Source organism: Hippoglossus hippoglossus, chromosome 21, assembly GCF_009819705.1.
Source record: "Hippoglossus hippoglossus isolate fHipHip1 chromosome 21, fHipHip1.pri, whole genome shotgun sequence".
Taxonomy (NCBI): domain Eukaryota; kingdom Metazoa; phylum Chordata; class Actinopteri; order Pleuronectiformes; family Pleuronectidae; genus Hippoglossus; species Hippoglossus hippoglossus.
In genome coordinates, this window is record NC_047171.1 from 8,541,006 (window position 1) to 8,561,813 (window position 20,808).

Genomic DNA, 20,808 nt, shown 5'->3' on the forward strand with positions numbered 1-20,808 from the left:
ATAAGTGATGTGACTGACAAAGTTCTCAGAGTGACACATCCTTTTTAGGCGTAGGAGTAAAAGCATTTATCAACCCTCTTAACCAACAACAGTCATGTGATCTTTGCCTTAAGGAGAGATGTCCTGTTACAGCTCAGTGTTTATTGTCCTGTTCGGGGGTAAAGTAAGTTTCTTGAAAAGAAATATGCTCCCTGGTCACCTCCACTCAAATGACCCTACACTGCATTCACAGAGATAGAAACACTCAGTAGAAACAAACCTCTGAATGTCCTCCACCAGCGGCAGCAGGCTGCTGGGGTTGCGGATCAGTTTATCCAAGAAGGACACAACGTCGGTGAACTTGGGCCGATGACTCCTCTCCTTCTGCCAGCAGTGCAGCATCAGCTGGTGCAGCGCCACAGGGCAGCCCATCGGCGCCGGCAGCCGGTAGCCCTCTTCAATGGACAGGATCACCTGCAAAAACAATTGGATGTTATAAACAGTGAAGTCCAAAATGTTGACGGCTTGAGAAATGGTTGAGATATCTACTGAGTTTCATAACCAGTCGGCTCAGAGCCGGTTTAAAAAGCTGTTTCTCTGTGAAGGCTGCAGCACAGCAGAGAAACACAATAAACCATTGTTCACAATGGTAATGCCAACATGCTAATGTTAGGCAGGTGAATTATTCATCATATTCACCTCTGTAGTTTGATGTGTTGCTGACAAATAGTGCTGCCATGGCTACAAACTGAAGAATGACAATAAGATCATGGAATATTTAATAATTAATGACCAGTTGTAAGTCTGCAGCTAAAATAATGATTATTTGCTTGATCCGATGTCATAAATTAGACAAATAACGGATGAATACATAAACAGATGATCACTTTTATTAACTTTGATTGCCCACAACCTTCTCCTTGGGTGTTCGATGTCCAGTTTAGAACAAATATGTTTGAACTTGATCTATAACTTCTGTTCAAACCTGGTCTTGACCATAGACTGTATATAAAGATGGTCGACATGACAGCTCCCCAAAAGTAAAAGCCAAAGCATCTTGATCCCCATCTAGTGGCTGGCTCCAGTACAGGTCAAAAATCCTGCCTCATCCATGATAGTGAATGGGACATTGACAAAACCAAAAAGTCAAAGAACATATCGAATACATTTTTCCCTAAGATAGTTTTTGTGATTTTAGGTAGTTCTTATCGCAGAGATGTATGTTTAAGTGTTTATTTTGGTTTTGATTAGTTATTTGGTGTTTTAAAAACGAGGTGAAACGTCATGATTGACAGCTGAGACTGGCCTGAGATTGATTGATTCTGTGTATGGATGGGACGTCACTATCTTGGCTCCATACCCCAATCACTACAGTGCAGAAATGGCTACAAGCACAGAGTTTGTATCCAGAATATTTTGGCTTCATTTCAGGATAGTGGGAGGAAGTGGACACAGGTCGTCCATCTTTATTTACAGTCTATGGTCTGGACTGGATCAATCAGTTTGCCAGGATGAATCAGAGCTGATATGGATAAGCCTCCCTACAGAACATCCCCATGCAGTCCCACCTGGGGTTCCGTGTGAGAGTAGAGCTCCATGTTTCTTTGTAGGGTGCAGTGGTAAGTGGCTGACCAGGATGAAATGGTGTTAGGTGGGTTTTGCAGCTTGGCCGCCCTTTTGCTATGGAAAGAACATCTAAGCAATTCCCAAATCCTCCCCAAACCCTGGGACCTTAGTGCATGTGTGTGCTTGTGTGTGTGTGTGTGTGTAGATGTGCACAAGTCTGTGTGTAAGGGGATTACGATGGAGCTTTCACACTCAGCGGAGAGAGGGATGGATCTGATTCCTGCATGCCCCCCTCCAATCCCTGACCACAGCTCACGGATCAGCGGGTTGCTCAGCCGCACTGAATCCTCAGCTTTAAACTCCCCCCTCTACTGGACCGCAGTCGTCTGAACCTCTGACCTTTACTGCTCTCGCTCATCTTTTTCATCCTTCTGGTGGATCTCTGTTCCGAACCTGCTCTCTCTCAGAGGAAAGGGGTTTTTGATGTGAGAAACCAGCCGGGGATCAGATTGAAGGGCAACAATCTTAACAGATATAATGTTTTTAAAAAAAAGAAAGAAAAGGATTTTACTCAGCGGAGCAGGGCGTGAAAAGAGAAGTCAAATCCTGAGGCGTGTTGTAGTGTTGATGTTAGAGAAGGCGTGTGGGCAACATTTACAGTTGGGGCCCAACAACTTAGTCACTAAAATGAAGCCTTGGGTAGATTCAAACAGGACACGTCTCGTCATCCACTCCGGCTGTTATCCAATAAGTCACACACCACCCACAGCCACTCTCACGTGAAGGCGATATATTTACATATGACGCCCTCCTCACTGATCCCTGCTTCTTTATTGCTGCCTCACACTGATGCTGCATCCATCGCCCCAAGCCTCCACCTTTCCACTTAAAAGTCTAAACCAGGATCAAATGCTTAATGCATAATGTTCTAATGTTTCTCAATGTCTTGCTTTGGGCTCATTCTTGTCTTGTGGTCCCTGTTTAGTTTTGCCAGCGACAGGTTATGGAGGAAAAAACCCAAGATGAACAAAAAGAGCTTGAGGACGTATCTCTCACTGATGATTGGATGTACAATGTCATGCAAATCATCAGTACTTCATATATTTTCAAAAGAAGTTTAGGTAAGCACTGTTATGCCTGAGCATCATGTACTAAGTACAACTTGGAAGCATTATAGAGAAATCATGTCTTCAATAGGCGTTTACATTATTACAGTTACACACAGTATGTCATACACAGACTGAACTTTTCTTTAAGGTCGCTTGTGATATTTTTAGTCTAAATATAAAAGTGAACTCTTCATAGATAAAACAAAAAACAAATTTAATATTCTCCACTGGAAATTGCAAACCTGAGAGATTAGAAGAGAACCAAAAAATACAAATAGGAAATACAAGCTAAATAGACTGACTGGATTGATTGAATAGGATTTATGCATGAAAAATAAACAAAGACATTGCTGATGCTATCGTGTCGACCTTTATTCTGATGAAATTCAACTTGGATCCTTTTTTATTTGTTGCTTCTCCTAACTGTGTTAACCAGGGTTATTCTTATATACTTTATCATTCCTGCTGCAATGTCATAAAGATGCAAATATATGACTGAGAATAATGCTTTTAATTTGAAACTACAGATACAGGAAGTGGAGATAGAAATATTTAATTATTTAATAATGAGTAAACCTGTTTCGTTTGACACAAGTGAGGACCCAAATGCAGATGAGGGACTTAAAAGGAAGAGCAACAGAGTAAAGTGTTTAATTATATAAACAGGTTTACAGTCACTGGAAGGCAGGAAGGCAAACAAACCAAGACAGAAAATCCCAAACTAAAGGTCGAGCAGCAAACAACAGAACCAGAACTATCCTTCCCTTCAGACCATCTACGAAGGTTCTGTGGTCAGACTCGCAGACAGGATCCTTAATGACCCGTCACCCATTCTGTTCTCTGAATTTGACCGGTTACCTTCAGGCAGACGTTACAGATCAGATGTAAGACCGACTGCCTCAAGCTCTCATTCATCCCAACGTCCATCAAACTACTCAATAAGGAAGCATGTGGATTCAGTCATGTAAGCATTTAAGCATTATATATCTTTAGTGGTTTATCTTTTTAAGTGTTTTTAGGGAAGGTGCAATATTCAACTCACTTTTATTCTGAAGTATTCTGGGTCTCACACGAAATGTCCTTAGTTTGGGTTTTATTTGTTTACACAATGTACTATTGTGCAGCTGCTGTAGCACTTTGGACCAGGAAAAAGTTCTCCATGGGGACCACACAGTATATTTGGTTTGATTTGATTGGACTAGAAACAAGGGAAACACTGGGGGAACGATCGGTTGCAAAGTTGAACTGAACTAAACAGAAACCCAAGGGGAATGAAAACAGACAAACTGACACAGAGGAGTGGAAGCGGAGAGACTGAATGCACCAGGGAGGCTGCAGGGAAACTGAACTCACACTGGGAGGTGCAGATAATCACAAGGACAAGAAACAGGACAAAGACAGAAAGAAAAGTAAGAGAAGCATGGAAAATGGCTTCAAAATAAACCAAGAAAACATGGACTCAAAGTGCAAACAGGAAAATCGGGTCCAAACACAAAGAGTCAAAAGTTAAATGAATTGTATCTCATATGACACGACTGTATTATGAATGACCACAATACTCACGTCCTGATTGGACATCTCCCAATATGGCCGTTCCCCATACGACATCACTTCCCACATGACGATGCCGTAACTCCACGCGTCACTGGCCGAGGAGAATTTCCTGTATGAGATGGCCTCAGGGGCCGTCCATCGGATTGGAATCTTACCACCCTATTCACACACACACACAATGTAAAACAAAGACACACACAAATATGAATACACCCTCGTGGATACAACCTGAAGAGTAAACCCCCCTTAGTGACACCCACTGTTGTGTGTATTAGGTAGAAGTTATTAGGTAGAAGTAAATAATTCTGACATTACTTCAGCATCTCAGTAGCCTCAGTACAAATATTTTCTTTGCTTTCCAGCAGAGTTGAGACAAAAGCAAGTTGTTTTGATGCATGAGGAACCATTTTAGGTGCAGACTTCGATATTAAAAAAATCAGCAAATACATACAAAATAACATCACAAATATTTTTGAGAATATAAATGAGAGGCTACGATAAATGAACAGTCGGTACTGGAACATCCCGTCTACACAATTTACCCACTAATCCCAATAGAAATCCATGATGCGCTCAGTTCCTACATGTCTAACGTTGTCAAGGTCACATTTGTGCATCAAATAGGCTCCGCGACAACTACACTGAATGTTCTTAAATGAAATCAAATATTATTTTAAAAAAAAAATAGAATGGATTGATGTTATAATATGCTACTTTCAAAATACAGAAATAAACTGATTTAAGTTGCTGTCCCTCACCAGTAGGGGGTGCAAAAGCCCCCTCAGCACCCTTACTTCCATTGACTTGTCTGTGCTTATAACGCCTGTGCTTTTTCTAGTTCTAGTTTCCCACCTTTACCACTGACGTTTTCTCTCAAATGCAAAACCTAACTGGGTCAAGATGTTGCTGTTGTACCACCGAAGTACAACATTTTAAATATTTAAGAATTTGAGTTGTGGAGGGTTTCGGAGGGTGCAATAAGTGGGTGTACCGTTGTGGTGTACGCAGCCTCCGGGTCGTCCTCCAGCACTCGGGAAAGGCCAAAGTCGGACACTTTACACACCAGGTTGCTGTTGACCAGGATGTTTCGAGCTGCCAGGTCTCGGTGAACGTAGCCCGTGTCTGACAGGTACTTCATACCCGAGGCGATGCCACGCAGCATGCCGACCAACTGGATGACAGTGAAGTGACCGTCATGTTGCTGACAGGGGGGAGAGAGAGAGAGAGGGAGAGGTGGATGAGCTGACAGAGAGGGAGCCATTGCAAAAAGCAGAGACAGTATAAACAACCGGAGGGAAAAAGACAGATAAAATGACAAAAACAAAGGAATAAAACAAGTTTTAGATGTGTAGAAACAGAATACAACGTGGAATACTCTGTTTACAGTCTGTGGGCTGCAGCTAAACGCAGAGTCATTAAACCTCAGCCAGAGACTGAGGGTGAACTCGTTATCCGGCTGCAAGGCCTGATAATGACCTGACTAACACAGACGTGCCAAAATATTGTTGTTCGTACAGACCGAGGCACGGGCATTGATGTGTTTTGCTTTCCTTTGTCTTTTTATATCAGTGGTCTTGTCATGTGGTTATTTCCCGGAGAAAAAAAACCCTGAGGCCAGAGACAAACGTAAATCACAGTTGAGTTCTTTGATCGCTTCAACACTCACCCTCAGAAATGAGTCCAGTGATCCGTTCTCCACGTACTCCACCACAATCATCACAGGTCGGCCTGCAAACACACAAACACACACACACACACTTATTATTTCTACAAAGATTATTTTCTTGCAATTGTAAATATGAGATCAAGCAGGAAAACCCAGAGAAAATAAATAACCCAGTCAGTCTGCTCCTCAGAGGGAACCACTGCTCAGCAAGTGCTCTCTCTTTGTGTTGTGTGTCTGCAGAGACTCATGCATCACCAACAGCATAATGTGATCCACAGATCATGTGGAGGCCATTTGATGACACAGGCATTAATAAATATAAGAGCATGAGGTGCAGTTAAAAGCTCATGAGAGAGTGTCCGGGTCTCTATATGTCAGAGTAAGTATCAGAGGTTGATGTTTTTTGGATGAAAGACGCCCTCAGGCTGGGTTTTGTGTGAAAAATATTTAAATTTGACCTTAAAACGTGAATGGCTACTTGTCAATAAAATCTCTAAAATAAAAACGTCTTGATAAATAGCAATAAACCATTATTTCTAGAGCACTTATTTTAACAAGCTTTACAAAATACAACACAGACCAAAACAAGAGGAAATATGGAATATAACATAAAAGAATAGATATTATGAATATATATATATATTAAGAACAAAAACTCTGTTATCTGTTAGAAGAGAGAGAGAGAGAGAGAGAGAGAGAGAGAGAGAGAGAGAGAGAGAGAGAGAGAGAGAGAGAGAGAGACCATGCACAGCTGATTGATGCATCAAGTGGAGTTTCTGAATTCCTAATTCCCTTTCTTCCATCTCGACATGTTCTACCTGGAGATGCGAGCCGTTCCGCATTCAATCCATCTACGACATAAAACATTCATTAGAAACAGGTGCAGCTCTGGTTTACAGCTGGGAGGCAGCGGGTCCAGGCGTGTGTGCCGCTGAGCTGTAAACTGTTCTGAGCTGCTGGAAACAGAAATAAAAGTGTCACTGTGGTGCAGTCACACGGCGGTATCACCCCATTCCAAACCAAGCCACCTCTCTGCCTCCCAAATGGGAACATGAAAGGTTGTGTTGTAATGTCAGTACAGAGATTTGTAAAAAAGATTCCTTTCATACATCTGAATGGATGCAGGGTATCTCCTGTTTCACAGGGCTACAGCACAATGTGTGAAAGCAGGGACCCTTTGTAGAATAAAGGCATTTGATTCCAATTTAATGGCTTTGAGCTACTAGATACAAATATAGATCTGATTTTACATCGCTGTGTGGTTTGATGAAATTAAAGTAAAATCAGACACAAGGGATGTTAATTGATGTAAAAGACACAAACAACAACCATAACGTTAGTTTAAATGTCAACGCCACAAACAGAAAGGTGATATGTTCATATGTGTCACCGTGTTTGCTTTCAATTCAAAAAGTTAATAAAAGCTGTTGTGTGCTGCTCTTTCTCCGAGGTGGGGAAGTTCCAGAGGTGAACAACTTCCAGAACATAATACGTAGTCTTCAGATCTATAGTCTAAAGAGAGCAGATGACACAGAGGGTACAGGTAGAGATGGATGGATGAGCAGAGCGTTCCGCCTGCACTGAACTGTAGCACTTAACAAAACTGACACAATCTGCTTTTTGTTGTTGTTTTTTCCATCAAAACCTTACCATCTTATCCTTAAATGTACAGATTCTGTCGCTGCACACAAATCCAGCAGGGACGCACAGGAAATGATGTGATCAAGCTTGGCTTTCCTGAGCTAATTAGCGGGGTCTGGATACAATCTAAAGTTGCGCGGTGCAGTGCCCCGACACAAACAAACACACCTGTTTACCAGACTCCAGTGTGTCACCTGTTATTTCAGTGCAGGTAAAGCAGTCAGTCACAGCACAATACTTCCCATAATTAGTCTCTGAAGAACAACAACAGCTGGAGGGAAATGGAAGATGGAGAGACAGAGAGAAAGACAAACAGACGGCTCCACTGAAATAAAGCCTTTCTATAGGATGCCCCACTGTCAAGCTGACAGGATTCGGGGTATATATTCGTGTGTGTGTGTGTGTGTGTGTGTGCGTGTGTGTGTACGCTGTGTGTACGCTGTGTGTAACCATGCAAAATAGTTTGTTCTAATAACTTCCTCTCTTATAAACACAGATAAGTAAAACCTGGTAATCCTGGTTTCTTCTTACTCAACAAACCACATTCAATCATTTTGCCGAATGATTTTGAAGCTCGTCATATTTAACAGTGAATAAAGTTCAAAATTCAATATTGGTGAACTACTAATACATGTACGATAAGATAAACTAATACTAACGAGTATGACAGCACTTACAGTAATACTTTATTTTGACGGAACATGCATAAAAAAGTAAACTAACATATCCCGCTCATGTTGCATGTATGTATAATCTGTGTTTATTATTATTATCATTATTATTTGATAAAAGACCTGTGCAGGGTGTATCCCACATGCTGTCTGCTCCGGCCCCTCTGTGGCCCTCAGGGATGAATGGATGGATCTATTGATAGAATCATAGGAGCGCTTACAAATCATAAGATTACTTAGTATCTGTTTCTGTAGGTTCAAACCACAACTCATCAAAAAGAGTGAAGTAAATGGACCTTGGAGTAATTGTTTCAATCAAATCAATTATCTAAATTATAAAATAAATTTCACACTCTGCCATTTAGAGGAGAATCATTTGTTTGTAGGTTTATTGGTTTTAACGAGATTACATTGATGTAAAAGCTAAAGACGATATAAAGGACCAGATACAGTACGTTGACGATGGAGTGAAGCCAGTGAGTTTGATAGAAGCTGTTACTCAGAAAATATCCTTCCAGCGTCTCAGTGGAGACATTCAGTCGACTCAAAATGTTTTTATTCTTTTACCACCAGACGTCTTTCCGGGGGGATGTCTGTTTTTTGTGGGAAGGTTGTTTGTTTTCTGAAGCGCTATTGAGATTGCAGACTATTAAGCTGCAGTTACAGCTATAATCAGCAGCTTCAATAATAATGAAGGTATCCGCTTTTAAAACCCCCTTATCAGTGGAATCCTTGTCAGTGGAGTGGGAGCTGAGAAGTGTCCTCTATCTGCATTTAGGGATGTGTTGAAAGTCTTCAGGGGACACATTTATATTCACAGTGATGTCTCACTTTATACACCCCCTGTAAAAACAACCATATGTTGCACCGGGTGAGCCCCGTGAAACAGAGCTCGTTAACAAATTCACACACACACACACACACACACACACACACACACACACACACACACACACACACACACACACACGTTGCCATAGGTTATTTCTGGGGAAATTACATTGACTTTCAGAGTTACACGAACTCAAACCGTAACTTTAATCAAAACCAAACTAATAAAGAGTGTTGCAGATAATCACTACTACTATTAACTGGTGCTGATATCATTAATAACATCAACACATCTATCACTCTTATTATTTTCATTAAGGAAACCAGTCGGACAGAGCTTAAATATGATGCTCTCTTTTGGTCTGAAGGGAAAAGTCCACTTGACGTCACCAGAAAACAAAATTGTGGGGAATATTTATTTAGTCACTATCTTTTTTAAGGAGAGTTGCAAATGTGCTGCATCCCCCGATGTTTCCTTTGTCTCTGTGAGTCACTGGAGTCCTACATGCAAGACATGAAGAGACACAGGAACAGAAAACGCAGGCGCCTGATGTACAAACAACTTGAAGTTAATTAAAACTCAGATTTGGAAAATGAAACACAAAAAATGTGTCGTGACATTGGGGTCATTGAGGTCCCACACATCACAGACTGAACTTTGTCATTAACATATAAACAGTATTTGCTCATCTACATAGTGCCTCTTACTTTTGGTGACGACGCCCTCCAGCCTGATGATGTTGGGGTGGTCAAACTGGCCCATGATTGATGCCTCGCGCAAGAAGTCCCGCCTCTGACGGTCCACATAGCCTCCCTTCAGCGTCTTAATGGCCACAGCGATCTCCTTCTTCCCCGGCGTTCTCAGGCGGCCGCTGCACACCTCGCCAAACTCACCTGGAGTGCACGCACGGACACACACACACGCACACACACACATAATTAGACTGTCACTCCACACCATCACTATGTGGCAGCACATTTAGCCACCTGGGGGCAGTGTTGTCATCCCCAAACCAGCACTGTTGTTTCTGATTGGTTCATAAGCTTCTCTCTTTCACCTTCTAAAAAAAGCTCTGAATCTATTCTTGCACTTTCTTTTGTTCTCTCAAGCTGTTATAGCTTTAATATTCCTGCAGTCTGTGCAGAGAAGATGACAGTGAGACAGAGGGAAATGGAGAAAAGGGATCGTCTTTAGTGTGTACAAGGGAGCAGAGGGGGTTCACAGCAATTACATGTGTGTAATGAAAATAGATCATCTCTTCTGACACATTTAAAGTTGTTGTTATTCTAACCAACATAACTGATCCCCTTCCACCCACAGGCAAGCAGCATGAATCTGTGAGGCACATGGAGGAGAAAGTAACTATGTGTGTGTGTGTGTGTGTGTGTGTGTGTGTGTGTGTGTGTATACCGGCTCCGATCACCCTCTCGATGCGGATCCTGCACGGGTCGATCTCCTTGGTGAACTCATGGACGGCCTGAGTGGGGTCCTCGTATGTATCAGGGTCTACATAGGTCTTTAATCCTGGCACAGGGACTGGGGATATAGAAAGAGAGTAACAGAGAGACAGTGGGTGAGAGCGTGTTGTTTCATTTATTGAAACCATAAGCAGAATAAAAGGGAAAATCAGCTCAGATGACCATTTTTTAAGGTCTCATCATTAATTAAAGGAGACTTAAAGGAGTTTTAAAGTTAAAACCTCTTCTGCTAATTCTAATAAACTGCTACATTTTTACTGCTACTACTCTTATTAAACAGTACAGAAGAACCACTGAAACGCCATGTTATCGCTCAAATTACATGCAGAGACCACAACCATAGTTTTAACCACAGCCAAGTCAATAGTACATAATATTTTTACATATTTAAGACTTGTTAGGTCCTGAATTCAGACTTTTTAAGACCCTGGGAAACTCGGATAATGCAGCAGCTCTTGCACCTGAGGATGCAATCCTGCATTTACCTCCGAGAATGTGGAACACTGACACACTTTGGTTTAGAAGAAACACATAGGATTAGAAATCTGTGTGAGGGTATATAGCTTTTAGACACTCAAAGTGCTTTACACTACAGTTCACTCTCAGCCACTCACACACACACATCAATACAGTGCTTCCACGTCACTCACACATCCCCGTCACGGCACAGCCATCAGGGGCAATTTGGGGTTCGTTGACCCGAGGACATCTTGTGGACTGGAAGAGCTGAGAATCGAACACCGGACGAGCTGCAGTGTCAAATCAACCAATAAACTAAAAGCTACAGTAAGATAATTGCAAAGGACACACCTCCCGTGAACCTAATAATGTTGTACCGCCTTAATGTGTTTTCTTCAGGGGTTTACATGTGTACATAAGAACTTGGACTTCTTTGTGTAGATAGAGGGCATGTAAAAGCAGTTTCCATAGTTTCCATTTTTACACTATATAATGAATAGTGTTAAATAACATCTTGTGTAAAATAAAAGTAAATGAAGGTATTAGGAATAAGATGGGTGGCGTCAGTAAAAGGCTACTTAAGCTCATCTAATAGGTCTGTGGGGAAACATCAGAGATAAACTCAGCTCCACTAAAAATCCCTACTGCCAAAAATATATGTGAAAAAAAAACAACACAACAAAAAGTGCTTCTGTTGTCCGCATGAATTACAGCCAAACGACAGGTTAATGGGTTTGTTCTACTTTTTCTCAACAGTGTGTCACAGGGCATCACATAAAAACAGTGATTTGACCCCTGAGACAAATGGTTATGGACGTGTAGAGACACATTTCCCCACCGCTATTGATTATGAGCTGGGAGTCAATTAGACAAGTTAGCCCGTCTGAAGTTCAATATCTTCTCAGTAGTTGACCTGAATGTCTCTCTGAGAATCACACATGCTCCGGAGCAGAAGCACCAGCAGCTTGTTCCTCTCTGTACTTGTGTTGAGCCAAGCAGAGTTTAGATCCTCAATAATGCAGATAATCCACCTGCTGAAGTGTCCATGAGCAAGTCAGTGAAGGGGGTAGGGGGGGGGGGGGGGGGGGGGGGGGGGGGGGGGGGGGGGGGGGGCTGTGTTGTTCTCCTTAGGGATCAATACAGTATCACAAAACCTAAAACAGCATCAGTTTTCAGTCTCTGATGCTGGAACCCAGAGGAGCCTGTTCCCCTCTCAGAGCATCTGCTCAACACTCAGCGCTGAGTCCAGAGACAGGACACGGGGGACAGACCAATACTTTTTAAACAAGAGGTGGGTGTTTCTGTATCTTAAATCCCAGTGAACTGTGAGGCAGCTAGTTAGCTACTCTCAAAAACTTATTTGATATTGTCTCTTACCTTTGCCCTGTCTGTTTCTGACTCTCTAGCCTCGATCCAATCGTCATCTTAAAAATATTCCTCATCTTTCTCTGTCCTCTGCCTCGACCCGCTCGACCTGACCCTCATTTCTCTATCCTCTCCGTTTCTCCTCTTGCAATTTTCGCCTCATTGTTCAGTTTTCTGTGCTCTTTGTTATTTTTTTTTCACCTTAGAGCTCCGATTTAAATCTGTGTTTTTTTTTACACCAGGGATGAAAGAATGGGCATTAAAAGACAAAAGACAGAAAATAGAGATAGACAATTATAATAGCCCAGTAGCAGACAGGTCAGGAAACCAAATAAATGAATAAATAAATAAATAATTGCATCACGGTTTAATGCCTCCACCGAGAGGCCAAGAAATTTTGTCAAAAATCTCCCTTTTTAATAACATTATTGATAGAGCACTTTGCACAAAAACTACAAAGGGCTACACAAGAAAACTGATGGTTATGAAGGCTTTTGGTTTGCAGAACATTATGATGTCAAAGGGAAGTTGACCTTTGACACTTTGGATATAAAATGCCCAAATAAATAAATAGTGCATTGACTCTTGAGTTATGGCCAAAAACATAATTTGTGAGCGCGGAGTGATCTTGACCTTTGACCAGTGATGTATAATCAATTCATCTTGTAGTCCAAGTGAAAGTGAGTGCCAAATTTGAAGAATTTCCTCAAGTCATTATCACGTTCATGAGAGCGGGGCAGATGGAGAGATAATTGAAAACCATAACATAAAAGAGAATAGATAAAAACAAAACAGTGTTAGAGTTAAGGAGTGAAAGACAAATGAAGGAAAATGGTTGAATAAACAATTCTTGTTGATTCTTCTAATGTCTCCATCCCTGAAACTATCATGAGAAAAAGGAGAGACAAGGACTAATGTGACTCACCGTGTCCGTTCTGATAACTGGTCCTCCTCTTCTCCTCCGAGGTCATCTTGGCCTTAAAGTACCACTGACACCTGGAAAACAGGTTGGATGACATATGAGTCAAAGGGATCGTCCTCAATGTGCAATATGTTTTTGTGGCATATTACTGCAAAGAAGTCTGTAATAAGGTTTCTACAAGGAAAGAATACAGGCCCCAGCGTGTGTGTGTGTGTGTTTGCAGGTAGGAGTTCAAAATAAAAGATTCATTGGGAACTTCCACATGTATTTTCACGCTTATGCACAAACACCTATATTGGAAGTTCATACGTGGTATTTTCGCAAACCTCACACTGAGTACGTGCTAAGATTTGAAATTTGAATAGTGGCACCTACAGTTCAATTCATGAAGTGTTTGTGTGACAGCTCTTAAACGTTCACATGCTCAACAGGCGAGAGTTAAAGAAAAATACAACAAAGAAGGTGGCAGAAAAAGAGACATCCGACATGGAGCAGATAGTGTGAGGAGAAAGAGAAAGAGAAAGAGGTAGAGTTATATCTCCGTGCTAATTAGTCTCTTAAAAGTTACGATCCATGCATCTAACCATATAAGCAGTTCATGAAAGCTTTAACACTGAGTCACCGCGAGCGAATCAACCACACAGGCAAAACTACAGCTTATAGCATTAACATAAGGAAAGAAATAAACATATAATAAGGATTAGAGATCAAGGGACATATGATGAACCGACTACACTTCCAATATCGAGCAATTTTGATCATAGGGTGAAACCTTACAAAATGTAGAAATAAAGAAAGACATGATGGTGGGGGGTTACATATGTTTCTAACGCGCGAGAGACTCAAAATTGAAAAAATAAAACGAATACAAATCTCTCAGAGTGAAAACTGAGGTTGTCCACACACGTAGAAAACACAGATGTCAAGAGCGCTTGTTGTGATAAGATGTTGATGTTGATGTGTTGTAAACAAAAACACAGAATTACTAGATTACATCCTGTCTCTGCCTGCTGCACCTCAACGGAACCCCCCGGGGGATTTGATGCTGTTGTGAAACACGTATGAGCAGAGAATCTCCTGACTGCGTTGTTCATGTGCGAAAGGAAAACTCTAGAGATAGTCCGGACCAAATTCTCTGCAGATCCTCTGGAGGTCATAGTCTGAAAACCGGCTTATCTGGACTTATACAAAACCCCATGTGAGCCATAAACTTTATGTAAAATTGAACAACATATCTCCACCTCCTCCCTCTCTGTCTCAGAAATGAAACTAAAATGTCCTGGAACCAGATCTGCATTAAAAGGTGAAAAGCGAACGTTATTTTCCTCTTGTACACAGCAATGTAAATGAAACACCTTCAATGTAACATTGAGGCAGTAATAAAAAACAGCAGTGTGTTAATCCAATAGCTTGAAGTCATTTTGATTAGAGTGAGATGTCTGAACTTCACAGGACTCACAGACCACTTTCATGATGATCCTGTAAACAGGCAGAACGAATTTCCTTCTCTACAGTCACAGCTCTGTGAATTCACTGCTGCTAAATGAAAACGTAAAGGTTGTTCTGCTGACTGGTTCATCAGCAGACTATTCTTTCTCAAACTATTTAAAGAATGGAGCAAATACAGCAATTGCGGAGATTAAGTTATCATTTAGATCCGTGGAGGCCAAGGTCACGGTGACACCAGAACATAATTACGAACATTAAGGCACAAAAAGAAAAAGAAAACACACGACTGGAACTATTTAATTCTCTCAGATTTATCTAAAGATTCTTCACAGTTAAGGACTAATATGAGGTTACAACTCAATCAGCTTCCATTGTGATTGTCTTTGAAAACTCTGCCGCAACCCGCATGTGTTATAGTGGAATACATTCTCAATGGCTCCAAACCTCACAACATCTGTAAATTAATTAAATAAATACCAACAATTTGCATGATCACATATTAGTTATGGTTAGAGGGAGAGTGTATTTTTATTTCAAATAGTTTTGCTGGAATCGCCCATTAAGTCAAACATCTGGCCTAATGTTCCAATAATGTCCTTCTGTCATTCAGACGTGGTTCGGCAATATCTAAATGTTTGGCAGTGGCTCATTTTAAACCATAAACTCTATATAAAGAACGGACGACGCGTCTCCACTTCCTCCCACTATCCAGAAATCAAGCCACATTAGCCTGGATACAAACACTGCCATCTTGTGCTGATGGTCAACCAATCGCGAGACGGTCTCAGCTGTCAATCATGACCTTTCACGCCGTCTTTATAGCATCACATTTAATTAAACCAAACATGAACCCTTTAACAAACCTCAGTGTGATATGAAAACATCTCTGAGAAAAATATATTTGACGTGTATTTTGATTGTTTAGTTTGGTCCGTGTCCCATCCACTAACATGGAGGTGGCAGTGTTTATTATCATGCTTTATGGGCGATCAAAACGCTTTTGCTTCACTTTTGGGGAGCTGTCATGTCGTCCATCTTTATATATGATTCAAACACAGAGTGGAAGTTTAAAAAAAGAATCCTGCAACGCTCACAAAGTATTTGTCGCCTGGTGCCCGAGGGGGCGGAGGTGTCGCTGCAAGAGAGGAGCCGTGAGACGGAGAATAATGAAGAAGAAAAACAGGTGCTCTGAGTTCTTGTACACAGGAGGAATCAATGGTGAATTTAAAATCGCATCTTTTCGTAATTAATGACCGTGTTTATGAATGATTACTCCTACATCTCCCTGGTGGACCCCCTAATACATTCACCCAATATTAAATCATTTATTAGACCGAGTGGAGAATATCATGCTGCTGTTGAAAATGACAAAACTTCAGGTTGTGAGTTTTGTTGTGAGTTCGTAAACACACCTTTTTTTGTTTGCTGAACAACTTAAAAGCAGCTCATTTACACCAGCAATGATAATCAAGTGAGAAATTAGTGCTCTTCAAATAACCATGGTTTTAACACCCAAACATCACAGTGTTTAATTCCCTCCGCCGAGGAGAGTTAGTAAGTTAGTTTGTCTGTTAGTTAGCAGGGTTACGCAAAAACTACTGGACAGATGACTATGAAACTTGGTGGAAGGATGTGGTATAAGGTCAGGAAAATTACATTTTGTTGTGAATCCGGATCGGAGGGAAGATTCAGGGATTTCTTTTCTATTTCTGTCACATTGTGAGACAGAGCATTTTTCCACATTTTTGTTGATTTGTCAGAGAATAATTCATATTTAGGGATTATATTCACGAGTGTATGCAATTTGCTCCAAAACCTGCATCAAGTGAATTCAAATGTGGTCAGAAGGGGACTGTTGGGCCTTGGCGGAGGTCTGAACTCAACTGGGTGCCACTGTAGTTCAGAATAAAGCTGCGCTCAACGCTGCTACCCTGACAGCCCGCCGTCCTGACGTTTATGGCCGAGCAAAGCTTCCGTTTACTCCAACACGAGATGACGCGTTAAACCTCCGACACATCTACATAATAAAGAGCATGTCTGAGAAAGTGAAGAGTGGCAGCAAGTAGAAGAGCAGAGCCCAGAGGCTTGACCCAAACCCCCAAAGCAGAGACAGAAACAGAGATCTCTCGTAGTCACACTGTCACTTCAGAGGAAAATCCTCTCTTCACTGTCAATGCTCCAGACAAGCACGTCTCTCCTACCCCCCCACAGCCCTGGCCCCCACGCCACTGTGGACTGGATGCGAGATACTGTCTCCCTCCTTGAGAGCTGAGGAGCTGAGGAGCTGAGGGACAGAGGTCTCCAACTGTACGACCCACAGGACAAGACAGTACGGCCATACATGTATTTAGTTTGGATCTGGGATATCTCATCTTATCTTTTTGTAAATATGGATTTGAATTTTTTATCTTTATATCTCCCTTTATTAATCAATCAAATAATATTTGTATTTACCTATATAATATAAGTTAGTGCAGTTAAAAGTGCTTCATAATTGACTGATGGGTGAAGAATAAGATAAAACTAATTAAATGCAGACAATCGACCATGGAATAGATTATAAAAGGTAAAATATTAATAAATAGAAGAATAAAGTCAAACTAATTGGAAACAAATAAAATGGAACAATACAATTAACAGACAGGTAAAAGTAGATGCAATAAAATGATTAGAGTGAAGAGTGAAGTGAAGGTAAACTTTTGTTTCTCCAACTCCCAATATCCTGACACATCAACAGGAGAAACATTAATATTCTGTGAATCTATCTTGATTTAAAATTCGGTGATGACAGAGAGTAAATCCACAGAGACACCGTAAAATCATAAAGCAATTTCCAACAATGTCACTACTATAGTCCCCACTGAACCTAAGCTGCAACTACTGCACTGAATCATAATTATGACGACACAGTACATTACTTGTTCCTTTCAATGATGCAACCTCACATAAAATATCTGAATAACAAAAAGGACAAACAGTCTGAATCGTAAAGCAGATAAACAAAAACACAACTTAACAAAATGCCACATTTTCTATCTGACTATTTTGAATGAACAGCATCAGTCCTGTTATAAACCTATGAGAGTACATCACTAGTGGTACAGTACAAAGGGGTAACTTCCAGTAGAAATACACAATTTGCTCACTCTAATTTAATTTTAGCTTTTTTATTGTATTATTTACTGTATCATTGAGTCTAAGTGCCTGTTGCTTCTGCTAAACCCACAGCGAACCTCAAGTCAAGTACTCCTGGGAATTACACTCACACACTACTTTGACAGGAACACCATACTAATACTGGGCTGGGTCTCCCTTTGCTCTCAGAACACATCCATGCTATGAAGCCCCCCGATCCACCACGTCCCAAAGGTGTTCTATTACCCTGTGACTGGGGAGGACACGGACGTATGCTCAACTCATTGTCATGTTCCTGAAACCAGTGGGAGACGACTTCTGCTGTGTGACACGGAGCAGTGTCCTGCTGTTAGAAGATGGGTAAAGTGTGGCCATAAGCCGTCACCACCGGGCTGGACTGTTGACACTTGGCAGGTTGGGTCCATGGATTCAAGGTGATCTTGACATTTGCCCGCCTCTCAGTCCGTCCAATTGGAAAGTGTTAAATGATACTTGACGCTGCAAAAAAGCTAAGTGTTGTAACCACTGTGCAGTTTTATAAATATTATTGTTAAACTCTAAACTCTAACTAAAGCTAATGGGAAAGCCAAAGCTTGTAATTTATATATAATCACACATCAAGCCAATAGGAGCATTAAGCTGAAGATTCAATATGCTGTCTTTTGTGTTTTAGGATATGACTTTATATTTATTGGAACTTTCAATGTTCAAAATGTGACTGAACATCTGCTTTATAACATAATAACGTGTCTGACTCTCCTATATCATACTTGTGGTGAGCTCCTTAGAACAACATTGACCCACTCTCACTGTATAAATGGGGAACATGTCGGCTCGAGCACACATCACACATCACACGGCCACAGAGCCACATTATCATTCATCTGGGGAACTTGCCGCGGCTCTTCTTCTGTGGATCTTTGATCGTCTCAGTGTTTTCTGTCTTTTCATAAAACCCCAGACTGACTCACGATGTTGAGATCAGTGCTCAATGGGGGCCTCGCCATCTGCTGTAGTTATTCTTTATGACTCCGGGTGTGCGTTCGCGCTTGTTGTCGTGCTGCAGAATGAATTTTGGACTGATCAGACGGATGTGTGAGTTCATCACCAGGAGCAGCACCTTTTACATTATACACTGCAATGTGATCCCTTCATTATATTAAATATGGCTTTAGGATATATTAGACGTTTCAGAGTTTTTGTTTTCTGCATTCTCTGAGTTTGATCAGCGTCCATTCAATATTCCTTTCTTCAAAAAAATGTTTAACTTTATGTAAAGGTGCAGCCTCATGTAACCGTCCCACTCATTAAACAGCAGCCTGGTTATTACATCCTGATAAAGTGTCTCAATGATGAGATGATACAGGCTGCCGTCGGATCAGTTGGGACAGAGAATGCCAACTAAGTGTGTCTGTAAATGGTTGCTTGCATGAGTGTGTGTTGGCCGCTGTGATCAACATGTGAGCTTCCTTCGTTTTTGAAGACTTAACACCACCCAGGTTGCCAGATTAAAGCAGGTGTCAGAGGGCTACGAGCCGCAGGTTGCCAGATCGGGCCTCGGCTAAAGGCAAAGTCTGCGGGATCCCCCGGACGCTGACAGACAGAGCAGATAACATGGCGAGCGACACTGGCAAGAGAGGACGAGACGGGGGATTTAGAAAGCTACTGTTGACCTCCGCTGATGGGGTCAAGCTGTTCATTAAAGAAATGGTGGCATGTGCCTTTATCAGCCTTTTCCAGTCCCATCCTCTGATCCCCTTTATCCGCCTATCCTTCTGTCTCGCTGGCTTTCATGTTGAAAAGAGGCTGCGTACACACACACACACACACACACACACACACACACACACACACACACACACACACACACACACACACACACACACACACACACACACACACACACACACAAAGGCAGTTATCACACACAGAGACCTTGGCTTCTTCCGCTGCTCTCAGGGCTTTTGAGCATTGTTTCAGCGCATGTTCACACACGCACACGCACACACACACACACACACACACACACACACACACACAGGCGCACGCACACACACACAGACCTCAGTAAAACAACCTTGCCCACAGTGCTAATCAAAGCATCAGTGTAATTCAAACCACTCCTCTCTCGCCCTAACATCCTTCACAGTCACCTCACCGCGTCACACTGCAGAGGGTTGCAGATGAAAGACAGGATTTAAGCATATATGCAGTGATAAAAAATGATAAAAAAAGAAACGAGTTGAAGTGTTCGACAGGCAATCCAAGGATAAACAGCACACACACACACACTCTAAAACTCTTCAGTTATAGGTTGCATCCGTGCAATTGTGACAACTTTGCTCTCCTCGAAGTTCCCCCGCTCTTTCAAATTTAGCAGAGGCGAATGCAAACAGATGTAAATTTAGAAAAAGCTTTCAGGGCAGCCAGGTGTTAAAACTCCTCGTAGGCCCCGGTCCTCTTATGTTGTACCACCTTACATCTGTGAGAGCGATGTGACGAGGAGTTCTGATCTTTTTTTTTTTTCAGGCAGCTCAAGTACTTTTGCAGCTTTTTCAAAGTGAAGGACAGCGAGAGTCCCTCCTACACGGGGCAGAGGGATTGCAGATTTGACAGTTGGTGATAAAGTAAAAAAACACTTCAACTCCTGCTTTGGCTGCTCTTAACTGGATTCAGGTTTAAAAAAAAAAAAAGGGGCTGATCGCGAAAAGCCTGAAGGGCTTGATGTAGCTCTTATGCTATCTTATAAATACATTAGGAGCAGAGACCTCGTACACATCCTGAGATTGCGTCATAACAATAAGAAATATACTCTAAATCCCTTTTAGCTTTCTGTTCAGCTACCTTTGACATAACAATCACACCAACAATATGGCCTTCAGCAGGAAGGGGTGCACCTCATCTGATACAACACTGACCTCATACCTGCCCAGTTCAACGTTCACCTGTGGACGTTCTATGGAAACCAGCACAGTGGATTTC

The 20,808-nt window shown here is 41.7% G+C and overlaps 1 protein-coding gene across 2 annotated transcripts in view; it reads right to left on the reverse strand.

Annotated features, from left to right (window-relative positions):
- Positions 1-20,808, reverse strand: part of LOC117755085 (ephrin type-A receptor 6-like) — a 157,139-nt gene that overhangs the window by 3,375 nt on the left and 132,956 nt on the right. For both annotated transcript variants that reach the window (XM_034574596.1, XM_034574597.1), the window contains exons 9-15: positions 13,246-13,316; positions 10,429-10,554; positions 9,726-9,911; positions 5,875-5,936; positions 5,200-5,409; positions 4,218-4,367; positions 260-453 (exon numbers count right to left, since the gene is read on the reverse strand). In XM_034574596.1, the coding sequence (XP_034430487.1) occupies positions 260-453; positions 4,218-4,367; positions 5,200-5,409; positions 5,875-5,936; positions 9,726-9,911; positions 10,429-10,554; positions 13,246-13,316 (999 nt within the window). The remainder of the gene's footprint in view (positions 1-259; positions 454-4,217; positions 4,368-5,199; positions 5,410-5,874; positions 5,937-9,725; positions 9,912-10,428; positions 10,555-13,245; positions 13,317-20,808) is intronic.